This window comes from Mobula birostris, chromosome 5 (genome assembly GCF_030028105.1).
Source record: "Mobula birostris isolate sMobBir1 chromosome 5, sMobBir1.hap1, whole genome shotgun sequence".
Lineage (NCBI taxonomy): Eukaryota > Metazoa > Chordata > Chondrichthyes > Myliobatiformes > Myliobatidae > Mobula > Mobula birostris.
This window is the reverse complement of record NC_092374.1, coordinates 27,130,842-27,151,242: the sequence shown is the minus strand read 5'-3', so window position 1 is coordinate 27,151,242 and position 20,401 is coordinate 27,130,842. Positions and strand designations below refer to the sequence as shown.

The 20,401-nt window shown below is 41.2% G+C and overlaps 1 protein-coding gene across 1 annotated transcript in view; it reads right to left on the bottom strand.

Moving 5' to 3' along the window:
- LOC140197574 (protein WWC2-like) overlaps positions 1 to 20,401 on the bottom strand; it is a 248,429-nt gene that overhangs the window by 52,274 nt on the left and 175,754 nt on the right. The window contains exons 8-10 of the mRNA XM_072257703.1: positions 11,909 to 11,982; positions 7,166 to 7,408; positions 2,624 to 2,713 (exon numbers count right to left, since the gene is read on the bottom strand). Coding sequence (XP_072113804.1) covers positions 2,624 to 2,713; positions 7,166 to 7,408; positions 11,909 to 11,982 — 407 coding nt within the window. The remainder of the gene's footprint in view (positions 1 to 2,623; positions 2,714 to 7,165; positions 7,409 to 11,908; positions 11,983 to 20,401) is intronic.

Sequence of the window (20,401 nt, the reverse complement as noted above, 5' to 3'; positions counted from 1 at the left end):
TTCATTTGAAAGAGGACAGAGCTGAGCTTGGTTACCAGCTGAGAAGTACCTACACCTCTAAAGATGCAAAGCCAAGCAGTACCAAAAGAATGTTACAATATTAAGCGGAAGAAGATATATGGGGTTAAGGCAGAAAAGTAGAGCTGAGGTAAAAGATCAGTGACAAACTTACATGGGCAGCACAATGGTGCAAATTGCACCAGAGACCCAGGTTTAACCCTGACCTCAGGCACTGTTTGTGCGGAGTTTGCACGTTCTCTGAATGCTTGCATGTTTCCTCCCACATCCCAAAGACATATGGGTTCATAGGCTAATTGACCATAGTAGATTGCCCCTAGCATGCTTTTGAGTGATAGAATCTGGGAGGGAGGGAGTTGATAACAATGTGGCAAGAATAGATATTTGGAATAATGTAGGAATTATTGTAAATGGATGGTTGGTGCTGACTCGCTGGACCAAAGCAACTGCTTCTGTCATTTATGTTCTGTGAAAAAGGTACTTGGACAGGAATCAACAAATGCCAGAAATGGGAAAGGATGCACATTCTCAATGAAGGAGACAATTAAATATAAATTGTGGCAGCAATATTTATGGATATTAAAACTAGAAATTTAAATCAAAAAATGTTTTTAATCTTTCATACTGGGATCCTGAGATTGTAATTGTCGAAAGAAAGCTTTGCATTTATGCAGTTCCTTTCACAATCATAGGATGTCCCAACATGACTTCCGTCAAATAATTACCTTGTGAAATGAAACTTCTGCTGTAAAATAGGAAGCACAATGCCTTACTCACACACAGCAAGCTACCCAAACAATAGCATGATAATATCATGTTTTAATAACGACAAGGGAGATATGGATGGTGGCTGGGATAATCCCTGACATCTAATCTATTTTAAGGAAGAGCAGACAGGCCTTGATTTAAAATCTCATCCAATAGGTGGAATTTCTTGTCAAAGCACTGTTCCTTCAGTGTTGTAGTGGGGTATTCTTGAGGCTAACCTTACAGAGTGAAAGTGCCATAGACTAAGTCGCAACAGACTGCTCAAGCACACAACTGCAAAGAACTGTCCTAGCAATAAAACATTATTTCTACTTAATTTCCATTTTATTTTAAACAGAACTGGAGTACTCCTGAAGCATTTCACAGGACAAAATGTTTGCCTTCTTCTAAATATAAGATCACTCAGTGACCAATTTCACATTAATATAAATTAATATTCCAAGAAAATTTCAGCTTTCTTTGTAGAATATGCCCTGCTGTCTTATATTACTTCTCTCAGAAATTTTCTTTACAACTGGTCTTATGAGGATAGGTTGAGCGGGCTAGTGCTTTTCTCTTTGGAGCCAAGAAGGATGAGAGATGATAAGAGGCACAGATACAGTGGACAAGGCAAAGACATTTTCCCAGGGCTGAAATGATTAACACCAAGGGGCATAAATTTAAGGCGATTGGCAGAAAGTATCAGTAGGATATCGGAGGCAGTTTTTTTTTTACACAACAAGTGGTGGTTGTGTGGAACGCGATGCTGGTGGTCATAGAAGAAGATTGATTAGGAGCATTTAGGAGACTCTTAGATAGGCACATGGAATGTAGAAAAATGGACGGCTATGTGGGAGGAAAGGTTTAGATTGATCTTAGTGTACATTAAAAGTTGGCACAACATCATGAACTGAAGAGCCTGTAGTGTGCTGTAATGTTCTAACTTGACAAACTCCTCAGCCCAGTGAAAGAATACCTAAAAAATATAAGGTGTGGTATTAATTGCTGCAGAAAAAAAACTCCACACTTGCATCTACAAAGACAACACCATACAATCTGAGCAGCTGCCGATTTTGAATTGACATCACCTTTGACGCACCTGGAATAAACCCTTACTTGCACTAGCATCAACCCTGGCCAAGTAGGTTGGATTCACACTTCCTGCGTCAGAGGGTCCAGGATTCTGGTCCCACTCCAGATGTGACTGCATGCTTAAGGCTGCCATTTCTGGGATGTGCTGCACAGTCTGAACTTGCAGGTTTTAAGCCAGGGCTCCATTATCCTGTCAGTTCAACACAAAAGATCTGCTGAGCTTTACAAGTTTCACTTCATGTGTATTTTGTGGGAGACCTGGTGCTTTGGGACATGTGAGAGATGCAAAACACAAATTCTAGTCTTTACAGCAAGTTTATTCATCACATGCTAAACCAGTAGCACCATCCCCCTTCCATTCCAGCCCCGACGAAGCGTCATGGCCTGAAATGTCAACTGTTAATTCTCCTCCATAGATGCTGCCTAAACTGCTGAGTTCCTCCAGCATTTTGTGTGCTGCACAGGTTCAAGTGCTGGCTTTCCTCAGTTGTATTTTTTTCTGTCAGAGCTCACCAAGTGAGAGGATAATGTACAGGGAGCAGAGAAGGTGACTGTGACAGTGCACAGAATGCAGTTTGAAAGCTGCCTGACGTTCGTACAATGGCATACAACATCCAAGCCCACCCACTGTGAGACAGAACCACTGATCAAAACAGAATTTCATATAGAGCTGAAACGCTCATTCCAATCTGTTTATTCAGTCCTGATCTATGAATAATTGCCATCAAAGGTTGCAGTTTTGCATGTACACCATGTGAGCATGTACCTTTTGAGCTGCGAATGCAGAAACATGATTAATTGGGTCGCATCCTCCAGCTGCTGAACCAGGCCCTTTCTCTTCTCTTGTAACTTTAGTCTGAAAATAAAAGCATTGATTTTGATTACTGACAGTAAACTGGGATTGGCTTATCCGTGACACACAGGAAATAAAAGCACCAAAGCAACAATGTAAAATCATAATTTTAAAAAATGCAAGGCTTTTCGAGCTGGCTGACCTTTGAATGTGAGATGGTCTAAAAATGTAATTCTTTGAATAGCACAGCATGAGAGGAGACTATTCAACTTACTGAGTTTGCACTGGCTCTTTGAAGAGAAGTCTGACTAATCCCATTCCCTCAATCTTTCTCTGTAGTTTTCCATGCGGTTTTCCCTTCCTTCAAGGACCAGTCCACTTAGCAAGCTACTGTTGCCCTACTAGAGCGTATTCGAGATCCTAACCGAAGTTCAAAGTTCAAAGTAAATTTATTATCAAAGTATGCATATGTCAGCGTACACTACCCCGAGATTAATTTTCTTGTGGGCATCCAGAGTAGATACAAAGATACACAATAGAATCAATGAAAAACAAGCAAAGATGAATAAACAACCAAGATGCAAAAGAAGACAAACTATGCACTCATTGTATCCTGTGTTTTCTTGGTTTCCTTGCCAACTAGTTTAAATATTTCTTATTATTTCAGGTTTCTTATAACAAAGGAGGGTATTCAGCTGATTGGATCTAGACTAATCATTAGAACAATCCCATTAATCCCTTTCTAATTCTTTTCCCATTTAAACTTACCAGGTCACTAGAAAGTATATCTTTATATGTTACTGTGTAACATAAAAAAGCAAATTAAAAGTATGTCTGCTTAGAATTGGAATAGCATCCAATTACCCAGAAAATCTGCCAGCCTGCGCCACCAAAGTCTTCATGGCAGTGTTCCAATATAAAAAGCATTGGAAATGGACTGTCATTATCTATCCAGCAGGCATGATCTTAAACCCATTCACTGAATCTCCCGTCAGCCCTCACTTCCGTTCCATTCTTAGCTTCAACACTCCATCCACCTTGAGAAATCCCCCACCCTCGCACCCATTCAAGAAAACCTGCACTGCACCCATCACACACGTGGAGGCTTTATAAGGCATTGGTCAGACCACATTTGGAGTATTGTGAGCAGTTATGGACCCCGCATCTAAGAAAGAGTGTGCTGGCATTGGAAAGGGTCTAGAGGATGTTCACTGGAATAATCTGGGGAATGAAAGGGTTAATGTATGTATGAGGAGTGTTTGATGACTCTAGGCCTGTACTCACTGGAGTTTAGAAGAATGATGGCGATCTCATTGAAATCTATTGAACATTGAAAGGCCTAGAGTAGGCGTGGAGAGGATGGTTCCAAAAGTGGGAGACTCTAGGATCAGACTAGAAGTATGACCCTTTAGACCAGAGATGAGGAGGAATTTCTCTGGCTGGAGGGTGGTAAAGTCTGTGTGATTTATTTTAGGCCATTGGGTATACTTAAATTGGAGCCTGATAGGTTCTCAATTAGTATGCATGTCAAAGGTTTTGGAGATAAGTCAGGAGAATGTGATTGAGGGGGAAAATAAATCAGCCATGATCAAATGGCGAGGCAGACTTGATGGGCAGAATAGCATAATTCTGCTCCTTTGTCTTATAGTCTTATACCTCCTATCTTTCTGGGAGAGTGATGCCCAGAATTGGTCACTATACTCTGTATGTTGGGTAAATTAGTGTTTTATTTCGATTTTGTACATCTTCCTTGCTTTGTACTTTGTCCAAACCATTGGTTAAGAGTTTTAGGAGATGGGTCAAGTAATGGGCAGTACTCCTGAAGACGAGGTGGAACTTTAAGGATTTAATGTGGCCGGCAATCCCTTGATTTATCAAATTTTGCAGATTTCTCATTAGGTTGGTGGCACTGGTGGTAGTGGATACAATAGGATATTTTAAGAGACTCTTAGATAGGTACATGGAACTTAGAAACATAGAGGGCTATACTTTAGGGAAATCCTAGGCCGATTCTAGAGTAGATTACATGGTCAGCACAACATTGTGGGCTGAAGAGCCTGTAACGTGCTGTAGGTTTCTATGTTCTGTGTTTTCATGAACTTAAGAAGTCTGGCAGTTGAAAGGAGGATAATGCAGCTTGAGTGAGAAGTTGAGTGCCTTTGCAACAATTCTTGAGGACTAGGTGGAGTCTCCCTCATATCTCTCCAGACTTCAGCAAAGGGTCATGACTTACCAGAAAACAGGAAGAGGCCTGTGCTCCTGATCTAGCGCATTCCTTGCCTGAGACAGCCCATTTGGCTATCGTCTCGAAAGGGTCATCAGTGCAGTAAAACTTCCTGGTGGACCAACTAGGACTTCATAATTTCTTTTTGTCTGAAATGTCGCCCAGTGCTTACATTGAAAACCTAAGAGCTGACTGGGTGGAAACTGGAGATTCATGAATCAGTCCTCAAGGATTAGAGATCGAGAGGGCTCAGCAACTTTAAATTCATTTCAGTGTTATCATTTCCTCTGAAATGTTCTGGGTCCAGTACATAAGTGTTCACAAAGAAGGCACAGCAGTGCCTCTACTTTCTTAGTAGTCTGCGAAGATTCAGCATGTCATCTAAAACATTGACAAACTTCACTAGATGCACAGTGGAGAGCATCCTGACTAGTTGCATCAGCCTGTAATGAAAACAACAATGCCCTTGATTGTGAAAGCCTCCAAAAAGTATGGCTACAGCCTACTCTGTCACAGGTAAGGCCCTCCCCATCATTGAGCACATCTACAAGGAGCAATGTTGCAGGAAAGCAGCATTCATCTTCAAAACTCCCAGCATGTAGTCCGTGCTCTTGTCTCACTGCTGCCATCAGGAAGGAGGTACAGAAGCCTTTAATCCCACACCACTAAGTTCAGGAGCAGTTATTACCCTTTAACCATCAGGCTCCTGTAGCAGAGTAGATAACTTCAGTCGCTCAGTCTACAAAGTACCCAGATCATCTTCAGGGAGCGGTGTCTCGGAAAGGCAGCGTCCATTACTAAGGACCTCTAGCACCCAAGGCATGCCCTTTTCTTACTGTTACCATCAGGTAGGTGGTACAGAAGCCTGAAGGCACACACTTAGCGATTCAGGAACAGCTTCTTCCCCTCTGCCATCCGATTCCTAGATGGACATTGAATCTTTGGACACTACCTCACTTTTTCTAATATACGGTATTTCTGTTTTTACATGTTTTTAAAGATCTATTTAATATATGTAATTGATTTACCTGTTTATTTATTATTATTTTTATTTTATTTATTATTACTTTTTTTTTCTCTGCTAAATTATGTATTGCATTGAACTGCTGCTGCTAAGTTAACAAATTTCACGTTACATGCCGGTGATAATAAACCTGATTCTGATTCCAACAGTGAACTGATTCCACAACCTGTAGACTCACATTCAAGGACTCTACAACTCATGTTCTCAATATTTATTACTTTTTTTGTTTTTATTTTTTTGTATTTGCACAATTTGTTTCCTTTTGCACATTGGTTATTTATCTGATTTGCTTTGTGCGGTTCATTCATTGATTCTATTGTGTTTCTTTACATTTACTGTAAATACAAGCAAGAAGATGAATCTCTGGGTAGTATATGGTTACATATATGCAATTTGATAATAAATTTACCTTTAAACCTTTAAACATTATCCAGCAGACTATTACATGAAATGTGAACGGCTTTTTTAACTGACTCTACCTCTCTGGATGTAGTTTGTGTTTACGGGAAAACCAGTAGATATATTGCATTTGGCTTTTCAGAAGCTTTCAGCACACAAATTTTGCGAAGAAGTTTACAGTATACAGAACCAGCCTTATATACTGGAGACACAGAGGTCAAGCAGCATCTGCAGAGGGAGAGTCAACATTTCAGGTCAAGACCCCTAATCAAGCCAAATGAAGGGTCGTGACCCCAGACGTCAACTGCACAATTCCCTCCACAGATGCTGCCAGATCTGCTTAGTTGCTCTGGCGGTTTGTTCTTTGCTGAGTTAAGGGTTAGCAGAAAAAATATAGAAGGAATAATCAGTTACTTCTCATGTTGACAGGATGTGATGAACAGATTGCCATAGAGTCAACGAGCCTGGAGCTAGGGTTCAGGTTTTCAAAATACGAGGTAGGCCCTTAAGGACTGAAGTGAGGAGAATTTTCTTTTACTCAGAGGGTGGCAAATTTTTGGAAATTTCTACATTGGAATGTTGTGGAAACTTGGTTATTGATCGCATTCTAAAAATCTCTGGATGTTAAAAGCATCAGGAGTTTGAGTAATAGAGCTCATAAATAGGGCCTGAGAGATCAGAATAGTAGGGACACCCCAGGGGTGAGATAACTTACCCTTGGTCTCTTTCATGCTTCCTTATGTCCAAAGGTTTATGCACAACAACCTCATCTCTCCCTTCTCCTGTACCCTTCATTCCTCCTCCCACCATATTATTGAAAAACAAGCCACTAAGATGCTCAGTGATCCCCGGTGGATCCCACACTGACCTCTCAGTCAATGCTTCACTGGGTGTGCTCGATGCAGAGTGAAGCTCTCCTTCCAATCGTTTCCTCTCTGCTTCCAGCCGCTCCAGCTCATCTTGCGAGCACTTCCTTAGCGTCACAAACTGCAGCTCCTTGAGTAGCTCCTCCTTCTCATTAATCAGCATCAACCTGTCTCGTTCGACGTCCAACAGCCCTGGCCATGCCTCGGAGTCCAGCTTCGATAATTCAATTTTTATATTTGCTATTCTGTACAAGGAAAGTAGAAAATAATCCTTTACCAATATCTGGTTCTTTCACATTAAAATAAACCAACATACATTCATGGCATGTCCACACTTTGGAAGTGTTGGGATATTAATACGCGAGTGTCACTGTCACAGAATCATAAGGAATAAGAACAGGCCATTCAGTCCATCCTGTCCATGCTGACCATTAACCTTACCCATCCACACATATCCCATTTACAAGCATTTAGTAGAAAATGCTGTGTATATAAAGTCTTTTATTCATTCACAGGATGGAGATTTGGATTTGACTTCGACAAGAACATGGCAAATTTAAACACAATACCAAATGTATTTAATAAAAATCCCCAGCTACCACTTTAGCATTGAACCCATGTTGTGAAATCAATTGTCCAGAACTCTAGATGCTAATTCATAGCTTTATATGACATGGAAACAGACCTTTTGGCCCAAATCATTCATGCAGACTAAAGTGCTAGTTCTATTTGACTGCATTTGGCCAATGTCACTCTAAACCAGGGTTCCTAACCTGTGGTCCACGAATCCCTTGCTTAATGGTATTGGTCCATGGCATTAAAAAGGTTGGGAACCTCTGTTCTAAACCTATTCTATCCATGTACCTGTCAAAATTCTTTTAAATCTTACCCACTTTTACCACCTCCTCAAGCAGCTTACTTCGTGTCCTCTTTAAATCTTTCCCCTCTCACCTCAGACCTGTGCCTTCCAGTTTCAGACTTCCATGCTCTGGAGAAAAGACTGTGATTATCGACCCTATCAATGCCACTCATAATTTTATAAACCTCTCTGAGGTTACCTCTCAGCCTTCTTCACTCGAGGAAAAACAGTTCCGGCTTAACCAGTCACTCCTCATAACTCGAGCCCTCCGGCCCCAGTAACAAAAGTGAATTTTTCCTGCACCCGCTCTGATTTCATTACATCCGTTCTCTGGTGCACAGCCCAGTACTGCACACATTTCTGCAAGTAATCTGCAGCCAGTACACGAGCATCATGTCCATTGTGATTTGTGTGTGTGTATATATATATATATATATATATATATATGTGTGTGTGTGTGTGTGTGTGTGTGTGTGTGTGTGTGTGTGTGTGTAAATAAATGTGTCTGAGATTGTGAGTATGATTGAGCATTTTTGTGTTTGTGTGTGCTTACAGAGTAGAGTACTGTTTAAAAGTCCATGTGTGCTTATTTGAGAGTGTATGTAACAATGTGAAGATGATTATGCACTGTATGTGTATGTGTATATGAGTATGTGTTATGTCCCCCTGATTTGGTTTGCTATTTTACTTCTAGATTCTATATCACATTGCTTACTTGTAAGTTCACAGCTGTTGATTACTTACTCCTGCACTGTTAAGCAATTAACCTTTGACATCAGGTCAGCCATTATGTAATCACTTGTATACTTATTCATTCATTTGTCAGAGGCACTTTGCTACAAGTCGAAGGAATTTTAATCAATATTTGAATCCATCTCTCGTGAGAATGCCTAGAAGTACTGTCTTTTTACTCAGCCCCTTGAGTACTGTAAAGCGTCAGTGAACGGTAAAACTGCCTTCAAACCACAACTACGTTGGGACTGGAGTTAACCTATCTGCCTAGCTTAAGAAACAGGGAGAACACTTGACCAAGGGCACAATAGTATATCAGAGTGTGAATATCTCAAAACATCTTCGGAGCTATCTAACACTACTGAGCTGACAAGAGTGTGGTACACTAATACATTCTGAATCATTATAGAATCGGAGTCAGGTTTAATATCGCTGGCATATGTCGTGAAATCTGTTGTTTTGTGGCAGCAGTGCATTGCAATGCATAATAAAAATATATAAATTACAATAAGTATTTATAAAAAATAAATTAAACAAGTAGTGCAAAAAGAGGGAAAGAGTACTGAGGTAGTATTCATAGGTTCATTGTCCATTTAGAAATCTGACGGCAGAGGAGAGAAAGCTGCTTCTGGAATGTTGAGTGTGTGTCTTCAGGCTCCTGTACCAGCTCCTTGATGGTAGCAATGAGAAGAGAGCATGTCCTGGATGACGGGGGTCCTAAATGGTAGATGCCGCCTTTTCTGAGGCATTGCCTTTTGAAAGTGTCCCCTGTGCTGGGGAAGTTAGTGCCCATGAGCTGGCTGAATTTACAGCTTTCTGCAGCTTTTTCCAATCCTGTGCAGTGTCCCCTCCATATCAGCCAGAGTCGCAACCAGTTAGCATGCTCTCCACAGTACATCTGTAGAAATTTGTGCAAGTCTTTAATAACAAAGCAAGTCTCCTCAAACTCCTCATGAAATATAGCTGCTGTCATTCCCTCTTTGTAATTGCATCAAAATGTTGGGAACCAGGATAGATCTTCAGAGATGTTGACACCCAGGAACTTGAAACAGCTCACCCTTTCCACTGCTGATCCCTCGATGGGAACTGCTGTGTGTTCCCTCGACTTCCCCTTTCTAAGTCCACAATGAATGCCTTGGTCTTATTGATGTTGAGAGCAAGGTTGTTGCTGTGACACCAGTCAACCAACTGATCCATCTTGCTCCCTTACACCTCTTCGTCACCATCTGAAATTCTGCCATCAATGGTGTATCATTGGCAAATTTGTCGTTTGAGCTGTCCTAGCCACACAGTCATGGGTGTACAGAGAGCAGTGGGATAAGCACACATCCTTGAGGTGTCCAAGTGTTGATTGTCAGTGAGGAGGAGATATTATTTCTGACCTGCACTGACTGAGGTCTCCCAGTGAGGAAGTCAAGGATCTAGTTGCAGAGGGAGGTAAAGAGGTCTAGGTTTTGGACCCTGTGGATTAGAACTGAAGGTATGATTATGTTGCATGCTGAGCTGTAATCAATAAACAGCAGCCTGACATAGGTATTGCTATTGACCAGGTGATCCAAGGCCAGCCAGTAAGATTAATCTGCTGTAGACCTATTGTGGCAATAGGCAAATTGCAGTGGGTCCAGGTCCTTGCTTGGGCAGGAGTTGATTCTAGCAATGGCGTACCTCCCAAAGCACTTCATCATAGTAGATGTGAGTGCAACTGGGCGCTAGACATTGAGGCAATTCACCCTGCTTTCTTGAGCTCTGGAATGATTATCACCCTTTTGAAGCAGACGGGAGCCTTCAGCTGCAGCAATGAGTGACTGGAGATGTCTTTGAACACTCCTGCCACCTGGTTAGCACAGGTTTTTAGTGCCCTGCTAGGTACACAATCAAGGCCTGACTTCTTTGCAAGTGTTCGCACTCTTGAAAGATGATCTGACAACGTCCTCTGAGACAGTGATCACAGGGACTCCAAAGTTGCAGGGATTCGTACAGGTGTAGTTTTATTCTCCCTTTCAAAGTGTGCATAAAAGGCCTTGAGCTCACCTGGGAGTGAACCATCACAACCAATCATGATGACAGATTTCACTCTGTAGGAATTAGTGGCCAGCAATTATTATTTTACCCATTGGGTATCAAAGGGGAGGAAAGCGCTGTCTCCCATAATAGAACACAGAGCTCCCAATTATAATGAAACTTCCCAATGTGCTTTGGAATTCAAGTCAATCTGTTTATCTGCAGCTGCCCCACCCGAATGAGGTGGATGCCCTTTTACCAACAATTTAAAATTCAAGCACGCAGATCAGAATGGCTAGGTCTCCTGCTCTGTCTCAGCTGCAGACAAAGGGGAAATAGGTAAACAGGTTTTCCCAATCATAGGAAAGACCCTGTTCTGCAACGGTTATTGCTGTAAATAAATAGACCCAGGAAATACTTAAATTAGAAAGCATTAATATTTGACTAAGTGACACTTAAAGGGAAAATAAATCAAAAAGCAATTCATTGCATCTATATTATGTATATACACACACACGTACACATATACACATTCTTTAATTATATAATGCAATTAAAACTGCACTGATCTTCCATAAGAACATATGTGGTGTCAACTTTTGCCTCAACTTATTTCAAATAAACCACTAATGTTCTGACTCAGTTGATACATTTGATATATTTACAAATTGACTGAATATTAATGTATTAATAATCACTGATATTAAATCGATATCCGGATTAGAATGTTTTCTTTTCAACAAAGGCCTCTAACTTAATAAACCCCCACATATAACCTTGCTATCACTCACTACTGACTGTGGGAATCTCCTCCAGTAAATGTGTGCTGTTAATACCGTAAACATGGTGGGATGGTTTCCTGTTGAATATTTATTGCGTCCGAGTGGAATGCAAAAGATTTTCCGGCTGTGGTCACAGGGTGGCCATGATAGGAAGTCTCCCCACCCATTGTGTTCTCTTGCCTCTGGTACCGGTGCTTGGAATCCAGCCCAGACGTAAAATGAAGTTTATCCTCCCACAACCTGAGTTGAAGAAACTCAATTCTAATTGAATATAGTGATACTCACAGATAGCAATTGGACTAACAGCTTCACAAATAAGAAAACATGTAGAAAACAATGTTTACAATTATTTACGAGCTATTCATGATTACCTTCTCTTTGCCTCCTCATATTGAAGACTTAGCCTGACTTTTTCTGCCAAATTGGCTTGGCTTCTTGGACCAAACTAAAAAAAAGATTTAAATAAAATCAGGCAATATATTTTTACTTTTTTTCTATTTTTAATCTTGTCACCTCTTGATCAAACCATTTTACATGTTCAAGAAGTGAGATTACATCAGACTGTTTAAAATGTCTTGTATATATCAGATTTCCAAAATATAATTGAATGTAGTCATTGTAGCTTGTTTCAAAGATACTGTGGGCTTGACAAGAAATTACTGTATTTCAGTGGAGGATCAATAGGAGACACTTACACAGTCTATCCAGTTTCCAACATAGTCAGCTGAACCACAGATCTTCCCTTTGTAGCACTGAATGCACCATCATCTACCACCAGTGTATTGTGCTGTGACTGTGGAATTATGAAATTAGGAAGCAGACCAGAGTACAATCCACTGTCACTATTGTCTGTGGATGTATTTCTCTCTACTGATACAGTTAACCTCACCATAATCCTCCTCTATATCTCCACCAATATCACACTTGCTTAAGTTCTATTCTTATCCATCAAGCTGTAATTGTTGAGTCCTCAAGGATGGCTTTCCTTTCCATACCACTATCATTTGGCAATGATTTGTCCTCTGTCCTAGCTTTCTTCTCATTGACCATTCTTAATATCTTCCCAACACATAGACTGTTCCTGCAACACACAATAAATGCTGGAGGAACTCAGCAGGCCAGGCAGCATCTATGGAAAAGAGTAAACAGTCGACGTTTTGGGCTGAGACCCTTTTCTTGCCTGTTTCTGCATCTATGTTGATGGCACTAAGGTCTACTGTATCATTACCTCTTTACTTCTCCAGTTTCTAAATTGTCAGGCTGTTTGTCCTGCATTCAGTACTGTCTGAACAGAAATACTTCCAACTAAATAACTGCAAGCCACGTCTTCAGTCCCTGCCTCAGAATTCCTCTGGTAGCCCATTACATCCTTCTCCCTGGTGTCTGTCTGAAACGGAACCAGGAAATTCACAACCTTGACCCCACATTTGCCTCCAAGATGACTGTTGAATCACATATCAATCCCAGACATCAGACCATCCACATAAATATCATTATCACTCTGAGGCAACACACACAAAATGTTGGAGGAACTCAGCAGGCCAGGCAGCATCTATGGAAAAGAGTAAACATTCGACATTTCAGGCCAGGACTGTTTAGGTTCTGATGAAGGGTCTTGGCCCAAAATGCTGATGGTTTACTCTTTTCCATAGATGCTGTCTGGCCTGCTAAGTTCCTCCAGCATTTTGCATTTGTTGCTTTGGATTTCCAGCATCTACAGATTTTTTCATGTTTACCACTGTGAACTTCCTTCAGTTCATCCACTGCTGAAACTCCGCCTGTATCTTAATTTTGTCTAGGCTTGATTAGTTGAGCTCAATTCTCTCATTCCAGACACTGTAAATTTGTTGTGCAAAGTCCTTCTGTCCATATCATTTCTTTCACTGGGAACCATTCAGCCTGCATCAACTAATGAAGTGCTCCCTCTTTTTTTTATGATCCTGCCCCTTACTAACTGTAATTCCTCCAGCTCTCTAATGAGCAAAAGCAACACTCCTCTTGGTTGCTGAATATAAAGTGTTAATGTCCTTAATGCTATCTACTGAATCACTGTTAAAACACATTTGCTTCACCATCTGCCCTTATCCTGTCTGGCTATAATACAGTGAGTACAGTAAACTCATCTCTCAGTGTTAACTGCTCTCTATAATGTCCTAGCCATTCACTCGGTTCAGGGGATTAGCAGCTGTGGCTTCAGTTGCCAAGATCTTAAACTCTGGAATTTCCCTCTCTTAAAACCAGTTGCATTTCAATGTGCATAAATACAAGTTGTTTTTCAAAATTTTTGTGGTGCTATTTCACTGACTATATGTACGGCAACTACTTATCAATATTCAAATCTAGAGCTCTTGTAGCTGAATCCTGGGAAACAAAAATCGTGATTAGTTCGAATATTTAATATCAAGATCTGTCAACACTATGTGAAAACAGGAGATTTTGCAGATGCTGGAAATCCAGAGTAACATATACAAAATGCCGGAGGAACTCAGCAGGTCAGGCAAAATCTATAGAAAGGAATAGAGTTGATGTTTCAAGCCGAGTCCTGATGAAGAGTCTCAACCCGAAACATAGACTCTTTATTCCTTTCCATACATGCTGCCTGACCTGCCGGGTTCATCCAACATTTTGTATGTGTAACACAACAATGAAGGCAGACATCCCTTCACGTTGTCGTTTAAAGTTAAATTGGATAGATATATGGACAGGAAAGGAATGTAGGGTTATGGGCCGAGTGCAGGTCGGTGGGACTATGTGAGAGTAAGAGTTCGGTACAGACTAGAAGGGCCAAGATGGCCTGTTTCCGAGCTGTAATTGTTATATGGTTATATAGTTATATCCCACCCTGCAAAAACTCATTTCAGGGAGGTAGCACCATCAATTTGCGGGAGACTCCCAGAACTTCCGGAAGAGGTGGGATGTCTGCAATAGAGTAGCTCCTTAGCAGCCAGCCAGCTAGTTTAAATAACGTTAGCTATGCTAATGAACGAATGACACCTGTTAAACTCACCTCAACATGTCTTTTACAGTCTTAACCCACCATGGGCAATAGAAAAGTCACTGTTGCAAACAGTGCAGCGAGCAACACTGTCATTATTTTTTACCCCTATTAGGCAGGGGTACACTTTAGGGTGGTCTGGGGTGACGTACGTTTTATATTTTCTTTTTTTGGAACACTCTGCCATGGCGTGCTCTTGCTCTCTCTCTCATGCTCTCCCTCTCTCTCTCTCTTGCTCTCTCTCGCTCTCGCGTGCGCTCTCTCGCTCTCTCTCACGCTCTCTCTCGCTCACAAAAAAATTAATTTCTGGGATATTGTATATAATTTGCGGGCATCAGGGAGCCACTATTAATATGCGGGAGACTCCCGGAACTTCCAGGAGAGGTGGGATGTCTGTGAAGGTTGGATAGCCATTTGTCCATTTTCAAACTTGAGCCAACTTTTCTTTAATTTCACTCTGCGAGCATCTTTTGTCATTAGTTAGCAATGTTTTGTGCTGCTGGTCTTGTTACCATATGCAAATGCACTGGACTTCAATGACTTTTTAACTCACTGCATCCACACTGCCTTTGGCAGTGAACTACCAACAATCCAGCAAAACATCACAAAGCTCTTGCGTGTGCTTCAAATAAGTGGTAATACGCAACCCAATTCCTGTGCAAAATGGTGTTTTTTTAAAAATATACACAACGATATGCAAGAAGGAAGGGGATAAAGGCCATGGGGCTCAAAATGACCCGCACCTTGTAAACATCACATGAACTCTGAATCCTCGCAATGATTGGACTTCAAGTGCTTAAATATTTCTACTCAATTAGAATTCCTCTGTACAAAAATCAGATCATGGCTCAAATCTATTCTACAAGATGCTTATTTTGAAGCTTGACCTGTGCATGACATGGATTTATCACTGTACGCTTAAAATGCCATCAGCAAGTATTCCAGTGCTCAGATAGCAAGCTATAATTGGACAGAGTTCACTCATATGATTTAATAGGCTATTCTGGCTGGTTTTTTGAAGAAGTTAATTGCATATATTATTGGGTACCACGTGAAGGAAGATGAGCTGCTGTCTACAGTAAACATGTAGTGTGCAAAACAGATTGGAATGCTAGCAGAGTCTGGACGGATACAACTAAAACAAAACTCTTCATGATTTATGCTAGCCTAGGATTCCATACCGACCATGGGCATCTTGTGGCTATTTTTCATGAACATGCCAGAAGTTGTATTTGGCAGTTTAGCTTGTTGGCATTCCAACCAATCCTGATGTAGGTCTCCTGTGACATTTTGACTCTGGCAAGTTTTCAGAATCAGAATCAGGTTTAATATCACTGATATATGGTGTGAAATCTGTTGTTTTGCAGCAGCAGTACATTGCAATACATTAAAAACTATAAATTACAATAAGGAACATATCTGAGCAAAAATCGTGAGGTAGTGTTCACAGGTTGGTTCATTGTATGTTCAGAAATTTGATGCTGGAGGGGTAGAAGCTTTTCTTAAAACATTGAGTGTGTGTCTACAGGTTCTTGTACCTCCTCCCTGATGGCAGCAACGAGAAGAGAGCATGTCCTGGGTGATGGGGGTTCTTAATGATGGATGCTGTCTTTTAGTGGCATTTCCTTTTGAAGAAGGGGTCACAGCAAAAGTTTAGGAAATAGAGTAGCTGCCCCCACCCCCCAAACCTCGGCCCATTCTATTTCTAATTTTCCTCATTGGTTGAGACAAACTAACTCAGGACATAAAATGGAAAATCCTCAAACTCTCTCAGTCCATAAGGCTCAATTCCCAAATGGTTTCAGGCATTATAAAATGTTCCAACTTTACGGAACAGGAGGCTTGTTGTCTAAAATAGGGGGAAGAAACAAAACATCCTGCAAGCACTCAGCAAGTCAGCCAACATGGACAAAAGGAAAAACAGACTGCGAATGGTAAGTCAGTCAGGCAATGAATCTTGAAAGAGAAACCTGTTTCTTTTGTCACAATCACTATCTGACCTGATGAGTGTTTACAATTCAAAATTTCAGCACGTACAGGTTTTATTGTTGACATTTACTATTGTTCCCATTGTGAGTTGAAATCAATCTGTGCTGTTATCCACATCTCTCTTTCAAAATGATTGTTGAGTATTCTTTCCTCTGTTGTTTCTGGTAGAACATGTCCTGTTTTAATTACAAGTAGGAAAAATTTTCCTGAATCCAGTCGCAAGATTTTTAGTGTAACTCTACGTCACCATACTTGTGCATATGACAATAAACTCAATTTGACCTCACACGTTGTAATGTTGGGCTATTCAGTCCAACTTGACCAAGGTGCCTTCATGAACCAGTTGTTTTTTTGCCTGCATTTTGCACATTTCCCACTCAATGTCTCCAATCCATGAACCTGTCCAAATGTGTTTTTTTAAACATTGTAACTGTAGCTGCCTCTACCACCTTCTCTGCTAGTTTGTTCCAAATATCCACTGTCTTTGGATTGAAGAACTTCCCCCTCAGATCACCTTTAAATATTTCTCCTCTCACCTTAAACCTATACCCTCTAGTTTTATACTCACCTCTCTTTGAAATAGACAGTGGCCACTCACTTTATCTACAACCTTCATGTTTATATATATCTTTATAAGATCAGCCCTAAGCCTCCTTTGCTCCAGTGAAAACAGTCACAATCTGCCCAGTTTCTTCTCCTAACTCAAGCACCCCAGTCCCGACAACGTCCTTCCTGCACCCTCTCTGGATTAATCTCCTCCCTTCTACAGGATGGTGAAGAGAAATATATACAATATTCCAGTTGCAGTCTCTCCAATATCCTATACTGGCAGCATGGCATCCCAACTCATGCTCAGAACCCCATCTGATAATGGGAAACATGCTGTAGGTCTTCTTCTCCATTTGCTCTACTCTTGAGCCACTTTCAAGGAACTATGGACTTACAACTTCGTTCTCTCTGTTCTACAGCACTCCTCAGTCCTACGGTACACTTGGTAGGCCCTGTTCTGGTTTAACTTCCCAAAATACATCACTTTACACTTGTCTGATTTAAATTCCATCTGCCATATCTTTGCCCACTTTCCCAGTTGATCTAGATCTTTGTAACCTTAGACAACCTTCTTCACTGTCTGCCCCACCACCAGCTTTGGTGTCATTCGGAAGCTTGCTGAGTGCGTCACCAATATTCCCATCCAAATGATTAATACAAATGACAAACAGCAGTGAACCCAACACCAACCCCTGTGGTCACCACTGGTCACAGGACTCCATTCTGAAAATCAAACCTCTGATTCTCTCCACCTAGACAATTTTGTATCCAATTTACCAGCACACCCTGGATTCCATATGGTCTTACCTTCCAGACCAGTTTACCATGTAGAGCATTGTCAAAAACCGTGCTATAATCAACTTAAACAATGTCCACCACCCTGCCTCTTCAAAATCTCATCCTCATTCCTGAGACATAATTTCCTATGCACAATACCCTGTTAGCTATCCCTAATCAGTCCCTGCCTTTCCAAATGCAGATAGATGCTGGCTCTCTAAATCCCTTCAATAACCTACCCACCAGTAATGTTAGGCTCAAGGGGCTCTTCTTCCCTAGCTTGCCATTGTGGCCCTTCTTAAATAAAGACACAACATTAGCAACCTTCCCAGCTTAAGCTAAATAAAGAAAATAGAACAATCTCATCCAGGACCCCAGCAATTCCTTCCCTTGCTACTCACAACATCCGGGGATACACTTGGTCAGGCTCCATATTCCCTTAATGGAGTTTTTCTTAGATTTCCTCCAAATGAAATTGTCTTTGTGAATCTCTTCTGAAGCCTCGTGGGAGGAGTGACTAAAATACGTTACTATTGCCCATTAGGTTTGAAAGTGGCGAGGTTCAATCCGAAACCAGTTTGTAAACCTAACCATGGCAATAGAAGGGGAGAAATGAATGTGGTTGACTGGGAAAGTACGTTGAAAGATGTGATGCTGGACAGGCTGTGGCCAGTATTTGGAGAAATAGTGTATAATTTTCAGAAAAAAATATATTCCTTTTAGGCACAGAAACCTAACAGGAAATACAGCCCATCTGTTGCTGACAGGAGATGTGAAAGATAGTATTAAATCCAAGCGACATAATGTTACCAGAAATAGCAGTAAGACTGAAGATTGGAAGTGTTTTCAATCTCAACTGCATATAGTTCTGGTTTCTTTAACTAAAGAAAAGAAATACTTGTCATAGACAAAGTGCAATGAAGATTTACTGGACTGGTTTTTGGGATGGCAGATTTGCCATATTGAGAGATATTGAGTAGAAAATGACTGTACTTTCTTCAACAAAAGAATGAAAATTGATCTCATTCAAACTTAAAAGTTCCTTTAGGGCTTGACAGGATGCAAGAAAGATGCCTCCTCTTACAGAGGAATGTTGACCCAGTCATTAATTCTCATAAAAGATGATCAAGAACTGAGGTGAGGTGCAATTTCTTCACTCAGATGGTGGTGGTGATCACTGGAATTCTATGCCCAGGTGAGTGTTGAAACCTCAGTCACTGAGTTATTCAAAACAGAGATAGAGAGATTTCCTGGATAATAAATTAGACTTTGCCCATGTTTCTCCATGAACATGTGGGTTTCCTCTTGGGGCTCCACTTTCTTTCCATTAGCCACAGTCATACTTTATTAATCCCGGGGGAAATTGGTTTTCGTTACAGTTGCTCCATAAATAATAAATAGTAATAGAACCATAAATAGTTAAATAGTAATATGTAAATTACGCCAGTAAATTATGAAATGTCCAGGACCAGCCTATTCGCTCAGGGTGTCTGACCCTCCAAGGGAGGAGTTGTAAAGTTTGATGGCCACAGGCAGGAATGACTTCCTATGACACTATGTGTTGCATCTCGGTGGGATGAGTCTCTGGCTGAATGTACTCCTGTGCCCAACCAGTACATTATGTAGTGGATGGGAGACATTGACCAAGATGGCATGCAACTTAGACAGCATCCTCTTTTCAGACAACACCGTCAGAGAGTCCAGTTCCATCCCCACAACATCACTGGCCTTATGAGTGAGTTTGTTGATTCTGTTGGTGTCTGCCACCCTCAGCCTGCTGCCCCAGCACACAACAGCAAACATGATAGCACTGGCCACCACAGACTCGTAGAAAATCCTCAGCATCGTCCGGCAGATGTCCAGCAGGGTTGTGTTGGCTGGTAGGTTACTTCACAATTGATGAAAATAAGCCAGCATATGTTGTCTTCATGGACATTAGTAAGGTCTTTGAGAAGCTTGCCCATGGTAGACTGGTCCAGTTGGATGGAACCTACGGGATTCAAGGCCAGCTAGCAAACTGGATGCAAAAGTGGCTTGCTGGTAGGAGGCAGAAAGTGGTGTTGAAGAGATGTTTCCCCAATTGAAAGTCTGTGAACAGTGGTGGGTCCACAGGGATTGGTGCTAGGACCTTTAATACTTTATACTTTATTGTCGCCAAACAATTGATACTAGAACGTACAATCATCACAGCGATATTTGATTCTGCGCTTCCCGCTCCCTGGAGTACAAATCGATAGTAAATATTAAAAATTTAAATTATAAATCATAGATAGAAAATAGAAAATGGAAAGTAAGGTAGTGCAAAAAAACCGAGAGGCAGGTCCGGATATTTGGAGAGTACAGCCCAGATCCGGGTCAGGATCCGTTCAGCAGTCTTATCACAGTTGGAAAGAAACTGTTCCCAAATCTGGCTGTACGAGTCTCCAAGCTCCTGAGCCTTCTCCTGGAGGGAAGAGGGACGAAAAGTGTGTTGGCTGGGTGGGCCATGTCCTTGATTATCCTGGCAGCACTGCTCCGACAGTGCGCGGTGTAAAGTGAGTCCAAGGATGGAAGA